The following is a 15113-nucleotide window of genomic DNA, read 5'->3' as shown; positions in this document are numbered from 1 at the left end:
CTTCAACTAAAGGGTGTGATTGTTTACGATGTTCTGATAGTTTTAATTAAAAGAAGAGCCCATTATATTTACTCAATTGGTAGGAAAGAGAATATTTCAGTTTTCATGAAGTAATTAGATGGTGAAGTTTAATCATGGTCATAAGGAAATACATAATTAGTGATTTGTTAACAAAAATTGACATTCAGTGTCTTACAATATTTTGTGTCATAAGCATAAAGTCTTTTGCAACCAACTAACTTTTTTTGATATGGAAAATTACCAAAGAATATAAAAAGAAAAAAAGTGATCTAACAAATATCAATGTTTATATTCAATGTCCCTTAATAAGAACTTCAAAAAATGAGGGTTGAACCAAATACTCCAATCTCAAAAGAAAGTCCACCAGAAGTTAGCTTAAAATTAATTAGGTCATCATCATCATCAACTCATGATTCCAAAAATCAAGATCAACAAAACTCAGAAACTCATGAAGACGATTACGAAACTAAAGACATTATCTACAACCCAGACGAAGAGTTGTTTAATTTCAATACCATCGAATATACGAAAAGAAAAAGAGCATATACAAATTACAATTCATTTTCAAATTTTAAAGAATTAGCAGCATTTTTTAAACTAGAAAATTCAACACTTGAATATTTAAATAATAAAATAAATCAATTTAATCAATACCAAGCTATAATTATTCCTAATAAACAACTTTTAGAATATATTGATAGTGTTGAAAAAACCAAGTTATTTTCTCCTGCTTCTGCTATTGATTGTTTGATTCCTGCTAGTGATGATATCGAAACCGAAAATGGTATGCATGATGATGGTGTTGATGCTACAAAGAAAAATGGTTCAGATGATGTTGTTAAAGAAAAAATTAGATTACCATTAGGAAGTATAACCCAGTACAAATATGGTAAGTCTACTGATGAATCCATTGAAAGCAAGAAAAGAGATGGTGGTTCAGCTGATGTTGATGTTCCTCGATTAACCATCAACCCGTCAGTTAAAGCCCCAAAAGATGATGATTCTGTATCGAAGGAAGATAAACTCCGGAAAGGTAATGAAGATAGAAGAATTGATGCTAGTCCAGTTGATACTAAGAAGATAGAACCAATCAAATTACCATTAATTGACATAACTCATTCAACAACCAATTCATCAGTTAAAAAGGAATTAGATAAACACAATCAAAAATCACTAGATAATCATCCACTTTATTGCGTAAGTTCATTTAAAGCAAGTCATTTAAGAAAAAAAACAAATCCTTATAAGGGATTACAAAATAATGATGAAATTTCACCAAAAGTTGATCAAGAACGGCCATTATTTATACCACAAAGAAGATCAAGAAATTTAAAAATGACCAAATCAAATAATTTAAATGGTAAAGATCAATTTAAAAATGAACCAATTAATAATCTTTTAAGGGATAATTCATTAAATTGTTATCAATTACATATGGATGGGTATAATTCTTCAGTTGATCAAAAGTCTTCAAATGGTGGCACTTGTGATGTTGATGGAAAGTTGCAAAATAAGAAAAAATTTATTGAAAAAAAATGAAGTCAAAAGCTTGTTAAAAGTATCAGTTTTCCTGTTTGTAATTATCTCTGTATAATAAAACGAAATTTCATAAAAGCATTAACTTTCTTTACTCAATCTACAATTATTATAAATCTAAATTAAATAAAGTATATTCTATAAATACATAACGAAACGAACTATATATAAAAAAATTTATAAACGATGTAGAATGATAAAATTGTATGAAAAAGATGTTTGATGTAATGGTTTGATCAGGTTTAAATTTAAGGAAACCAAAAAATACTTAATGAAAAATAAAAATATGCTAGATTAAAATTCTAAAGTTCTAATGAATAATTGAAGTTGATGCAAAAAAAATCAGTTTACATTTTTTTCTATTTCTTTTTCTCAATTACGAAATCATAAACTTGTGATACTTTTTTCGTAGATGTTGATGGTGGTGGTCCATTAGGTCTTTCAAAATCTTCATTACCTGATCCAGAACTTGATGTAAAAATTGTATCTGTTTCTATTATTCTTTCACCTATTACTTCATTATTTTGTACATTATTATTGTTGTTGTTGGTTGTTGTTAAATTACTATCTCTTCTTTGACTTATTGAATTTCTTCGTGAAGTTGGTGGAGGTCCAACCGGTCTACTTATATCACCAATATCATCATTACTATGATTTTGTCCTTCTAAGTCACTAGGTAAATTAGTTGCACCACCACTACCATTATTTAAATTATTATCACCACTACTTGAACTATTAGAACCATGTCTTTGATGAGTTGCAGGAGGATGTTGTAAAGCATTTTTAGCATTTGGATTAGGATGAAAAGTTCCAGAAGAATCATAATAACCCATATCAAATTCATTAGCATGTTGAGTATAAGTAGGTACATAAGCAGAAGGTAAATCAGGATCTCTTAAATGATCAGGTTGATCATATTGATTTTGTGATTGTCTATAAGAAGGTGGTGTCATCCATCTTGTACCATACAATGGTTGTTGACCATGTTGACTTCTTTTTTTATTTACTCTTATAGTTCCTAATATTACTATTATTACTAATACTATAAATATTGCAAAAAATGCCCATCTTGCTGAATTTGAATTTTCCCAATAATTATCACCCCAATCTCTTTTTGTAAAATTATTTGCCGTTGATGATATTATAAAATGATTTATTATTGCCATTATTTGTGAACTTTGAGATTATTTTATTTCGGATATAATAAGTAGTATGAAATAGGTTATTAATGAAAATTACTGAATAAATTTAATTTAGTATTAATGATAGTTATTGAATATCGATTTTATTCAATAAAAATATAGTTGTTGAAATCTAAATTTTTCCGATCTAATCTAAAAATTAATGTTTATTGGATCTTAGATAAATAGGGTTGATTTAATAAGAATAACTTAAACTTTAATCAGTATAAAATTTAATATTGATTTTATGATATTGATTATTAAAAGTTGATTAATATTTGATATAAATATTTGAATTCCGAATACTCTTTTTAATTTAAATAAAAGAAAAGAAAAAAAGTTTAAATTTTATAAATATTAAAATTAAAGAAAAAAAAAAAAAAATGTAAGAGAATGAAATTAATAAAAAAAAAGATAGGAGTTATAAATAAATATATTTATAAGATTAAATTTGTATTAAAGGATAGAGAGATAGGTTTAGTTTAGTTTAAAGATTTATTAAATGAATCGTATAAGATTTAGATGATGATTATAAATATGATTAACGATTATAAAGTAGATCGTTTTTAAATATAAATCAAATCATCAGTGTAAACTTTTAATCAGAAGAGGCTTGTGCAAAAATGTCTTAAATAACAATAAACTCCATTTTAATTCCATGACTTTACAATACAAATTTTTTTCATACCAAATGGAAGTTTGAATCGTATCTTAAATTTAATGTTTTCTTGAATAGTAATAGACAAGGCATTAGACATTATGAAAATTAATTTTACGGTACGGATAATATAAAATTTAAATTTAAATTGACAGTATTTTCTTGTTTAAGATCATTTCATATGCATATTAAAGGAATAAATAGTTTTCTTTATTCTTATAAGGGTTTTTATTTCTTATTTAATTTTTTATATTTTTGACTATTTACTCCCAAGAAAAAGCAAAATAAATTTTAGATTAAACAAGTTATACAATTAAATTCAAATAATTGAACGTATTAATTAATTATTAATTTGACTATTGATTTACTACATCGAATATTGGTACCAATTTAAGTAATTTTTAGAAAAATGAAAGATCAAATTTTTGAAAAAATGTGTTGATTAAATATTTTTTAATTTTTTAACTTCAATTTTAAACGGATTTATTATTACTAAAAATAAAAATTTTAAATCCGATCTATTTAATTTAGTGTAATATAATGATTTTCTCTATACTTTTTAAATTTTCTATTTTAAAGTTTTGCAACCAAATTTTTAAACTATTATTAGACAACTCATATACTTTTAATTTGAGATGAAGTTGGTTGTAAAATCTATACAAATATGTATTGAAGACAATGATTCATTGTAAGTATATACGGGAAGTAGAGATTAAGTTTTATACATTTGAAACTTTCTAACTCAATATAAGATCTATATTAGAAGTGCTTAATAAAATTTGGCAACAAATTGAAAATTGCATTAAAAATTATGATCACTTTTGTTTGATTTTATTCAAGAATCAATCAAGAAGGAAAGTCAAAACTTATTATTCAATTTCAGATATACCTTATGAACTTTCACATTTAACTGCAATTATAAAATTAATTAAAATTGTAATTAATCATTTAAGTCAACCAAATAATTTAACAACTATAAGAGATATTTATTATCAAGATGTTGAAATTTTCAACAAGAAACAACAAGAATGTAAAAAATTATTAATTGATGTATTTGAAGATTCATTAAATTGGTCATTAATTAATGATTTAAATATACATCCAACTCAAAAAGGATTATTTTTTGATAGTTTTAGTAATGAACCAATGCTAATTCCAATTAATTTTGAAAATTATTTTGAAAATAAAAAATTTTGTATTAATGATTTAAAAATTGTGGTTGTTGAAAAAGATGCTGTTTTCCATTCATTTTGTCAATTTCTTAATCTTAATTCTAATAGTGTCAAGGAATTAAATTATATTATAATTACTGCCAAGGGATTTGCTGATAAATTGACACTTAGATTCTTGTCATTTTTAAATTCAACTTATAAACCAATTGCAATTTATGGTTTCTTTGATTCTGATGTATATGGTATAATGATTTATAAACAATTTAATGAAAATTGTGGAAATAGTAACTTAAATTTTAATGGTATATTTTTATTTGACACTAATCCTATTAGTTGGTTGAATATAACCAATAGAGATTTTAAAATAATGAGTAAAATGTCAAATGACATAAATTCATCAACTCATAGAGAGTTATCAAGAGGTATGTTTTTCCATAAAAAAGTTGAAATGAATGTTGTTTCAAATAAAGATGGTAAAGATGAAACAACAAATTATAATCAATATATTTTTAATAAAACCTTTAAATAAAATTGTCTGTCTGAAACACGTGAATTGAAAATATGTCAATCGAAAAAAAAAAATTTCAAAGATTTCAACAAATTTTTTTGATTAATTGTACGTTTTTGAATACACATATTTTTTTTTTTTTTCGAATCAATTTCATTTCAATTGTTCAATTGATTTACTAATTATTCTCAATACCAAAATGTCATTCACAAATCGTCAAGTAGGTGGTAAAAACACTTTAGATTATAAATTATTTTTTGAAAAAGATGGTAAACCAGTTTCACCATTTCATGATATTCCATTATATGCAAATGAAGAAAAAACCATTCTTAATATGATTGTTGAAGTTCCAAGATGGACAAATGCAAAATTAGAAATTTCAAAAGAAATTAAATTGAATCCAATTATTCAAGATACTAAAAAGGGAAAATTAAGATTTGTTAGAAATTGTTTCCCACATCATGGTTATATTCATAATTATGGTGCTTTCCCACAAACTTGGGAAGATCCAAATTATACTCATGCTGAAACTAAAGCAAAAGGTGATAATGATCCATTAGATGTTTGTGAAATTGGTGAAAGAGTTGCCCATGTTGGTGAAGTTAAACAAGTTAAAGTATTAGGAACAATGGCATTATTAGATGAAGGAGAAACTGATTGGAAAATCATTGCAATAGATGTAAATGATCCATTAGCTTCAAAATTAAATGATATTGAAGATGTTGAAACTCATTTACCTGGATTATTAAGAGCAACAAATGAATGGTTTAGAATTTATAAAATTCCAGATGGTAAACCAGAAAATCAATTTGCTTTTAGTGGAGAATGTAAAAATAAAAAATATGCAGAAGAAATTATTACTGAATGTAATGAAGCTTGGGAAAAATTAATTTCTGGTCAATCTGTTGATTCTCATGGTATTGATTTAACTAATACTACTCTTGCAAAAACTCCTAAATTTGATGATAATGTTGATATTCCAACCGCTTCTCCTGCTGAAGCTGCTCCAATTGATAAATCTATTGATAAATGGTTTTTCATTTCTGGTGCTCATTAAATTAACTATATAGTGAATTAGTAATACTAAATAATGGTTTTAGTAATCTATGATATAAATTACATAAATTGAAGGACTTAAGAAGTTTATTTTTTAAAGATCATTATACCCTGTTTAAATAAGCAATTACAATATCTGCATAATTTTAATCAGCCTCATTACCACAATTAATTTATAACATTTAAAGATTATCTACTTGTAAGTTAACTAATATTAATCGGTTTGTAACTTAAATTGGATTAAAGTCCGTTATTCAGCCTTTCATTAATTCTCTTAGATATGGATAAAAGTACAAAAAAATAATATTATACTATTAACCGGAATTAACAAAATATTCATAACAAATTTACTAATCTCAATTATAAATCAAATATCTTATCAGAAAAAAAAAGATGTATATATAAATATTATCAACAATTCATCACATATCTGAAAATTTCATTTGATCATTATAATACAATTCATATAACAATGTCATTAGAAAAAATCATCATAATTGGTGGTTCATATGCCGCAATTTTAGCATTAAAAACAATATTATCATCTAAAACCAAAAAGTTCGATATAACAATCATTTCCCCAAATGAATATACTTTTTTCAATGTTAGTGTACCAAGATTGTTAATAGATAATTCATTAATTGAAAAAACTTTATTTCCAATTAAAGAAGTTGTGGAATATTTAGCTAAGGGAACAGGTAATAAAGTTACACATATAAGATCAAGTGTTGAAAAAGTTGAATTTGATACTAAATCAGTGATTGTTGCTAATGGTGAAAAATTAAATTATGATTATTTAATAATTGCATCTGGTTCAAGATCAACTTCTCCATTATGGAAATTAGATTCAACAAAGAGTAATGATTATAATTTAGATTCAATTAAAGAATTTACTGAAAAGATTAAAACTGCTAAAACCATAGCAATCATTGGTGGTGGTGCAACTGGTGTTGAAACTGCTGGTGAATTAGGTACTGAATATTATGGTGAAAAAGATATAACTTTATATACTGGTTCATCAGGTCCATTATCAGAAACATTACCAAACCATGTTGATTCAGCCACACAAAAATTAAATAAATTAGGAGTTAAAATTATAAACAACGAAAGAGTTAAACCAGAAGGCAATACTATTATATTACAAAATGGTACCAGCGAATCATTTGATTTGGTTATAGAAGCATTTAAATTAATTCCAAATACTGAATTTTTATCAAAAAATTATTTAGATGATCAAGGATATATTAAAACAAACAATTATTTTCAAATCCCCCAAATAAAAGATGTCTTTATTATTGGTGATGTGTTATCAATTGGTTTACATTCAATAGTAGATTTATCATATAATCAAAAACCAATATTTGAAAAAATTATAGAAAAAGAAATTTTTAATAATAATAGCATAGTATTAAAAGAATATCAAAGACCTACAACACCTACCTATTTAGTACCTATTGGAAAAAATGGAGGAGTTGGAGCTTTTTATGGTTGGAATTTTCCTAATTTTTTAGTTTGGTATTTAAAATCAAAAGATTTTATGATTCCTAAAGCAAAAAAATTTTTAACTTAGTTTACAATTTAGTTCATTTATGGAATATATTTTCATATTTTTTTTGGTTTTTATAGCTATTGTTAAGCTTATTTTTAGATTAATATATATATGACCAAATTTAAGTTTATTTTATTTGTAATTCTTTTTTAATTTACTTTTATATGATTTCGAATGTAAATTTATATATTTCCGAAGAAGTGACACAAAATCAACCCCACCCTCCCTGTAAAAAAGTTTTTCTTATTCAACTTGGAAATTTGGCAAATTTTTACACACAAATTTTCAAAAAATCTCGAACCAACTTAAAAATTGGATTGGTACCTATTTTAGTTTATTTTGAATGTTATTCGTATGTGATTTTTTTCACCAAATTGAGCTGAAGCAACAGTATATCGGAAATCAAGAATTGCCGACACTTGAAATATTTTGGTGAACTTTGAAAATCTAATTTTTGAGAATTCTTTCTTATTATTGGTGTTTCACATACTCTTATGTATATCATTCGAATCAGGAGAATTTTCTCTTTCATATGAGGGTCTTATCTCAAAAATGAAAAATTTAACCGCTCTAGTGCCTGCTATATAGGACACTGGGGACGGCCCAACATTTCACAATTTTCAAAAAATTTTTTAGATGTCAAAGAATGAGACTGCAATATTAATGTTCGAAAAGTAAATGTAATTTGTATGAGACTTTTTGTTCCAACTACTCCGTGTTAGTCAATATTTGAGCATAACGACAAAGCAATTTTCATAACTAATCTGGGAAAGGAAAAAAATTTGAAAGTTTTGGTGAACACTCAAGAGTTATACTAATTAATACATCTAGTTTAGGGAACAACTTGTGTGGTCGCTAGTCAGGGAAGTTTTATTATATAAACCAACTTATATAATCCATAAAGTAACTTCCGTAGGTATTATGCCGATATATGCAAGGTTGGCTATAAAAACTTGTGGCTAGTAAAAAAATAAGGTTTTCGGTCGATAAATATTATTCCTAATTCCATTAGGATTATTAAACAAAACTTCCTGTTCAAATGTCAGCAATACTTGAACTAGCATGTAGTTGATAATGCTTATTAATTATGGATGACATACATGCAGCTGCTGAATGGGCTTACTAATCACACAATCCTGACCATTTAATATAAAAAGAGATCAAAATTGCAAATGTTAAATTTAATCTTCTTAGAAATCAACTGATTCAAGCAATTGCCAATTTAAACTGCTATTATTGATTCGCATTAAAAAATTGAAATGTCTGCTCAACCAGAATCTGTTTTTGTCACCGGTGCTACTGGCTATATTGCTCAACATATTGTTAAACAATTACTTGAACAAGGATATAGTGTGATTGGTTCAGTTAGATCAGAAGAAAAAGGAAAAGATTTAAAATTAACAATTGCAAAGACTGATTTAATTTCAGATTTGTTTCATTATGTTGTTGTTCCAAATATTATTGACAAGAAATCCTTTGATGAAGTGTTTGATGAACATCCAGAAATTAGGGTCGTATTACATACTGCATCTCCAGTTGATTTTACTGCAAAAGATGCTCAAAAAGATATTATTGAACCAGCAGTTCTAGGTACAAAAAATATTTTACAATCAGCCAAAGAACATTCAAATATCAAACATGTTGTTATTACCTCTTCTGCAGTTAGTGCTATTGATATTACTGGATCAGTTAAACCCGATGACGTTGTGACTGAAAATTCTTGGAGTAAACTAGACTTTAAACATTTAAAGGGTCCAGAAGATGCAAGTGTTGGTTATGGTCTTAGTAAAACTTTTGCCGGTAAAGAAGTTGACAAATTTATTGAAAATGAAAAACCAAATTTCACTATAGCTTCAATTTTACCACCTTATGTATTAGGTCCACAAGCATTTGAAGTTAAAGATAAATCTCAGTTAAATTTCTCAGCTGAATTAGTCAATAAAGTTTTAAAGTTGAAACCAGATGATAAAATTCCTGAATTTGTTGGGTTTTTTGTTGATGTAAGAGATGTTGCTCATGCACATATAAAAGCAATTGAATCAAGTAAAGAAACAAATGGTAAAAGAATAGCCACTGATGCTGGATCTTTTACAAATGAAATTATTGCTACTATAATTAATAAACATTTTCCACAAGTCCATATACCTGAAGGATCAGTTAAAAAATCAAATGAGCAATTGAAAGATAAAGATTTTGCAAGAAATTTTTCAAAATCTGAAAAATTATTAGGATTTGATTATATTCCTTTGGAAAAAACTATTGTTGATTCCGTTCAACAAATTCTTGTTGCTAATTAAATTTTATGGTGGTTTAAAATATGAATAAATAGCCTCTTAATATAGCTTGTGAGTTTTGTTTAATTTCATTTGATTGTAAGTTCTGAAACTCTGGCATGAAAGTTTTCCTGTCTTAAATCTCTACTTTAAACAGTCACTCATATTGCCTTTGGTCTATATATACTATACAAAGAAAAAGAGTAGGGGTATTCGAAAATGCAGTTGAAATAACGCTAAAAAAAAAAAATTGACATGTCCTGGCTCAAATAGAAAACCCTCAAAATTTTTAGGGGGTAGTTTTACAGACTCTCTAGCATCAAGAACCAATAGGCAACATGTATGCATCACTAAAGCTTATATTTGTGTTAAATTATGTAATTGCTGAAGCTCTGCTGGTACATGTTATTACTTTTGCAACAATAAATTGTTGACAGCTGTAAAGTCCCCCATTTGAGAATTCTTTAAGGTACCTCATGGTAGTTAAATATTTGTGGTTGTACTGGCAGATAAATAGTGTAACTCCAGTTGCTTTGAAGTAATGATTTTTCATATTTATTCATTTCTTTTCTAGATTTAATTTACAACTTAAGGTTTTATTCAATAGATCTTCAAAAAATCAGTAGTTGAAAATAATTCGTAATTTTCTTCTCCCAAAGTCTTAGCTGTCAGTCTCTAAATAATGTATGTGTAGGGTTCTAATGATCTGTTTTGTAAACTTTATTTGTGAGGCTTTGGCTTGGTCTGGGAGTTGTTTTGTTTGGATCGACTATGGACTGCATTTGTCTTAAGTCTTTGTCAAGCCACAATCTAGATTTATTCTGTTCCTTGTACCAATGCTTAGTTTTAGTCTGATCTTTTGAGTGATATGTTCTCAAACTAATTGGATCTCTCATAGACCAAATGTAGCTGTTGTTGTATTGAATTCATCAAACCAAAGTTGAGTTAGAATCAACTATCTACCTTTATCAAAGAACCAGCCCACTCACGATCATGAATCTCAAGTATCAAAGTCAAAAAGGGTTGTCAGTTAATTATCCAAAACACCAAAGATCTTACTTGCTTCATTCCAGTGTCTAATCCATATCAAAGTCCAGTCAATTAGTCAAGTTTGTCTCCAAAGGTTGAGTCCCAAGTTTGATAAAATCGATAATTTGTTCAATGGGGTCGGAAAAGCGTCTCAGTTAGTCAACTCAGGTATTTCCCATACTTAAGTGGGTGAAATGTCTCACAAATATTTCTCAATTGATGATAAAGCTAGAATTCTGAAGTTAGTAGAATAAATAAATATATCTACATTTGCATGGATAAAAGTAGGTTTCTGTGATCAATTGGAGAAGAAGAAGGTTTTCAAAATGTCCAAAAAATTGTTTTTTTTGTTTGTATTTAAATGGCAAAATATTTGATATGCTAATCTTTAGCTGCAAAATATTTTGCACCTAGTAATAAAGTTGTAAACAAGATGTAAAAATTTCTTTTCACTACTAGTACGTCTCTCGCAAACAACTAAATACAACGAAGCTCAATGTTCCGCTCAAATAATTTCTAGTGAGACTGACTACCTGAGAAATCCTCTAAGTTACAAATTATCTCATTATTTGCTTTAATGCAGTTTGAGTTCAGAATATTTGACCAATTTTCAGACTTCGAAGACGCACATTACACAAAAACAAAATGATAATAGAATTGAAAAGATAAAATATTCTGTCACTGTTAAACTCAAACAATTAAGTTACAGAACCAAGTTCAATTATTATATGGATGATTACAAACAGCTAGGTCCAAATGAGATAATTAGCTCTCATAGAAATACATTTTTTTTTACATTATTACAAAATGAAGGATTAACAATAGTGGATTTATTGCAGAATCAAGAATTATCACTAAATCAAAAGAATTCAAATTTAGCTGAATTGTTCAACAGACCAGAACTAGAAGTTGATGTTTATTATGATTTATTGAGAAAAGATTTTAATGTTGAACCTACCGATATTGATGATATCTTTGGTGATGAAAATGAGAAATATATCAAGACTGGGATTCAGTCAATTGATGAAGATTTAGGTGGTGGATTACCAATTGGTGAAGTTACAGAATTATTTGGAGCAAGTGGATGTGGGAAATCTCAATTAGTATTTCAATTTATCAAAAACTGTCTAAATGAATTGGAAGATTCCAAAGTTGTTCATATATCAACTGAGACTAACCTAAATTCTACAAGATTAAATGATTTTTTGGAGAATGATCAAACAAAAATGGAAAAAATCTCATGTATATATTGTCCAGATTTGATATATCAAGATCATATACTATATACTCAAGTGCCGATTGAATTAGAGAAAAATTCAAGTACAAAATTATTAGTCATTGACTCAATATCTCATCATTTTAGAGGAGATGATTCAATATCAAGCAGTGATATACTAAAAGAAAAGATGGAGTCAATTGTGACAAATTTGGAAGATGATCCAGATTTTGAAGAGTTAAAACAAACTGAGAAAAAGCAGTCGAAGTTCAAAAACTACAAGACTGAAAAATACTCCAAGAGAGTTCAAAAATTATATTACATGATTCATTTGTATAGACATTTAAACAGATTAGCTAAAAAATATCAAATTGCAATTGTTGTTATAAATCAAGTTAGTGATTATGCATCAGATATAAATACAGACTATGGTCAATACCTAATTGAAGATATAGATGATCCATTAAATTATGATTTTCAAATTCCAATATCAGCAGGATGGGATCAAAAATCTATATTTAACTTACTACCTAGACATTTTATAACTACTGATTCCCAAAATACATTACTGAATATTCAAATAAATGAAAGAGATGTAGAATTATTAGATTTAGAAATTGAAAAATCAATGGATATATCAAACAAAAGATACAGGACAACCAATGAATATGATCCAAAAAACAACAAAACCAATGTGGTTAATTTACTCGAAAATCAAAAAGAATTAATTTTAAAATCTTATAATTTAAGAAACAAAAATTCAATAAATAAATTAATTCCAACTTTAGGTTATACATGGTCAATGAATTTACAAAACAAGATAATGGTACTGAAGAAATATAAACCAGATCTTAAAACCAAAAAGGAAATAGAAGAAGAAGCAGAAAATTTTAACTCAATAGATTTAGAATCAGGTATATCTTTTAATCAACTAATGGAAGAAGTAAATTCAAATGGTAAACGACCTTCAAGTTCTTCTTCAAATCCTCAATCTATAGACCTAATCAATAAGACTACAAATTCTTTATTAAAAGGTTGGAAAGTTCAAAGATTTATAAAAGTTATTCAAAGTTCTAATAATTTCTTAAATGAAAGTAATTTTGAATTACATAAATTTGTTATAGAGAAAGATAGAATCACTTAGCTGTATAGATATATATTTATTTGTATTATTACGTTATATAGAAATTGCTGCAATTCAATTGTTTCATATTTGAACTACTCACCAATAATAATAGAACGTGATTTACACAAAATGTAAGTAAGTAATAGAACGTGTTTATCAGTAAAATAGAGTAGTGCAATCAAGAACAAAAATTACGATACTTTGAAATAATAAATTATAAGTTCATAAGTTTAATAAATATAGCACAAAGTAATCACGTATAATAAATAGTAAATATTTACAACCAGCTTTTAATTATATATATCAATAATTTGGCAACAACAACTTCAAATACCAATAACTACAGTCTACAACACGGTATATCAACTATTCAATAAATACGCTTTCTATAATTAAAAAAGATGAAGGTACGAACTTAAACTGATGACGGAATTTATTTCTCCATGATTTTACAACCAGATTTAATACTAACGAATTTACCTAAAGTATATTGATGAAATTGATCTAGAATTAGTAAATCAAGAACTAAATTTTATAGTACCTGAAAATAATCTAAATATAAGAGGAGGATGTGAATTATTTACAACAAAACCAATTGGTTCAGATAGGAAATTATTCAAGACAATAGATAAACATTTAAATCAAATAATAGAAGATAATCAATTATCAAGATCATTAGAAAAAGAAAGACAGAATTCATTAGGTTCAATGTATGGAACAAGTGGTAGTCCAATTGATATACGAATAAATAATCAAAATTTTGCAGAAAGGAAAAGAAGGTCGAGTTCAAATCTGGGGAAATTAAATTTTCACAAAAGTTCAGTAATATCAAATACAACAGATGATGAAAATAGTGCAAATGTAAGTACATCATCATTATTATCAAAATCTTTAAATGACGATAGTATAATAGCGCAAGAAATACCCATTGATGAATCACCATTTGGACCTTTAAAAAGTACAACAACAAGAAGAACTTTTGCATATCTTATAGCTATTTTGAATAATACATTTCCCGATCAAGATTTTTCAAACTTACAACCAACTTTTGAAAATTTTTACAAGATTGAATCACCAGAAGATTTAATACAGAAGTTCAATAATCTTTTAGTTTCATTAGGTAAAAAAGAAGATATTTTAAATTGGATTTGGGATATAATAAATTCTTACATGGAAGTATTACCACTTAAGAATTCATCACCTTATTTATCAGCTCAAGGCTCTGGTAGTCCCACTAATAATCAAGGTTCAAGAAAAAACAGCTTAAACATAAGTAGTAGGAATGGATCAACTTCAACATTAAATGGAGCATCAAGTAATAATTCACCACCAGGTTCTACACCATCAAGTTATGAAAACTGTCAAATATATCAATTCCAACCATCAGATGAATCAATATTTGAAGATTTAACGTATCCACATCAACCAATGTGGTCCTACTACTGGTTTATCTACAATCGAAAAAGAAAAAGAGTAACTTTTTTACATTTAACAGCAATACAAATATCTACAAAGGAAAAAAAACGAAATTCAAAAGATCTCAATACGAATGATGATAAATTAATTCATGAAGATTATGATGATGAAGAATATGATGAAAATGATGAATATATAAATAATGGAGAAGAAGATGAATTAGAGGAAGATGATGAAGATGTAGATGATTTAACTAAGGCTACTACTTTAACTGAAGAAAATGCCGATGTTGTTGGTGATCTTGAAATTTGAATACCCTAATTTTGTATATACTCAAATATGATATGTTTTAATACAAAAAAGAAATTGATT

The 15113-nt window shown here is 26.7% G+C and overlaps 8 protein-coding genes across 8 annotated transcripts; 7 read left to right on the top strand and 1 right to left on the bottom strand. All coding sequences in view use genetic code 12, as the record gives it.

Moving 5' to 3' along the window:
- Window positions 1-342: 342 nt before the first annotated feature.
- On the top strand, window positions 343-1560 carry KGF54_003366 (uncharacterized protein; the record flags this gene model as incomplete). Its single annotated transcript, XM_051763946.1, has 1 exon — window positions 343-1560. The coding sequence occupies one exon, from the start codon at window positions 343-345 to the stop codon at window positions 1558-1560; it is 1218 nt and encodes a 405-aa protein (XP_051619426.1).
- A 356-nt stretch (window positions 1561-1916) lies between these two features.
- KGF54_003365 (uncharacterized protein) lies at window positions 1917-2723 on the bottom strand (the record flags this gene model as incomplete). Its single annotated transcript, XM_051763945.1, has 1 exon — window positions 1917-2723. One exon carries the CDS (start codon window positions 2721-2723, stop codon window positions 1917-1919), a length of 807 nt encoding a protein of 268 aa, XP_051619425.1.
- A 1308-nt stretch (window positions 2724-4031) lies between these two features.
- Window positions 4032-5097, top strand: SPO11 (Spo11p; the record flags this gene model as incomplete). The annotated part of the gene is made up of 2 exons (XM_051763944.1): window positions 4032-4062; window positions 4280-5097. 2 exons carry the CDS (start codon window positions 4032-4034, stop codon window positions 5095-5097), a joined length of 849 nt encoding a protein of 282 aa, XP_051619424.1.
- A 178-nt stretch (window positions 5098-5275) lies between these two features.
- On the top strand, window positions 5276-6133 carry IPP1 (inorganic diphosphatase; the record flags this gene model as incomplete). Its single annotated transcript, XM_051763943.1, has 1 exon — window positions 5276-6133. The coding sequence occupies one exon, from the start codon at window positions 5276-5278 to the stop codon at window positions 6131-6133; it is 858 nt and encodes a 285-aa protein (XP_051619423.1).
- A 471-nt stretch (window positions 6134-6604) lies between these two features.
- KGF54_003362 (uncharacterized protein) lies at window positions 6605-7702 on the top strand (the record flags this gene model as incomplete). The annotated part of the gene is made up of 1 exon (XM_051763942.1): window positions 6605-7702. The coding sequence occupies one exon, from the start codon at window positions 6605-6607 to the stop codon at window positions 7700-7702; it is 1098 nt and encodes a 365-aa protein (XP_051619422.1).
- A 1238-nt stretch (window positions 7703-8940) lies between these two features.
- On the top strand, window positions 8941-9978 carry KGF54_003361 (uncharacterized protein; the record flags this gene model as incomplete). The annotated part of the gene is made up of 1 exon (XM_051763941.1): window positions 8941-9978. One exon carries the CDS (start codon window positions 8941-8943, stop codon window positions 9976-9978), a length of 1038 nt encoding a protein of 345 aa, XP_051619421.1.
- A 1733-nt stretch (window positions 9979-11711) lies between these two features.
- Window positions 11712-13343, top strand: RAD57 (putative DNA-dependent ATPase; the record flags this gene model as incomplete). Its single annotated transcript, XM_051763940.1, has 1 exon — window positions 11712-13343. The coding sequence occupies one exon, from the start codon at window positions 11712-11714 to the stop codon at window positions 13341-13343; it is 1632 nt and encodes a 543-aa protein (XP_051619420.1).
- A 383-nt stretch (window positions 13344-13726) lies between these two features.
- On the top strand, window positions 13727-15053 carry MAF1 (RNA polymerase III-inhibiting protein; the record flags this gene model as incomplete). The annotated part of the gene is made up of 2 exons (XM_051763938.1): window positions 13727-13732; window positions 13812-15053. The coding sequence occupies 2 exons, from the start codon at window positions 13727-13729 to the stop codon at window positions 15051-15053; spliced, it is 1248 nt and encodes a 415-aa protein (XP_051619419.1).
- Window positions 15054-15113: the final 60 nt, after the last annotated feature.

The sequence above is a fragment of the Candida jiufengensis genome, assembly GCF_024610255.1.
Source record: "Candida jiufengensis strain CBS 10846 chromosome Unknown scaffold2, whole genome shotgun sequence".
Classification (NCBI taxonomy): Eukaryota; Fungi; Ascomycota; class Pichiomycetes; order Serinales; family Debaryomycetaceae; genus Lodderomyces; species Lodderomyces jiufengensis.
This window is presented reverse-complemented; position numbering and strand designations above follow the sequence as displayed.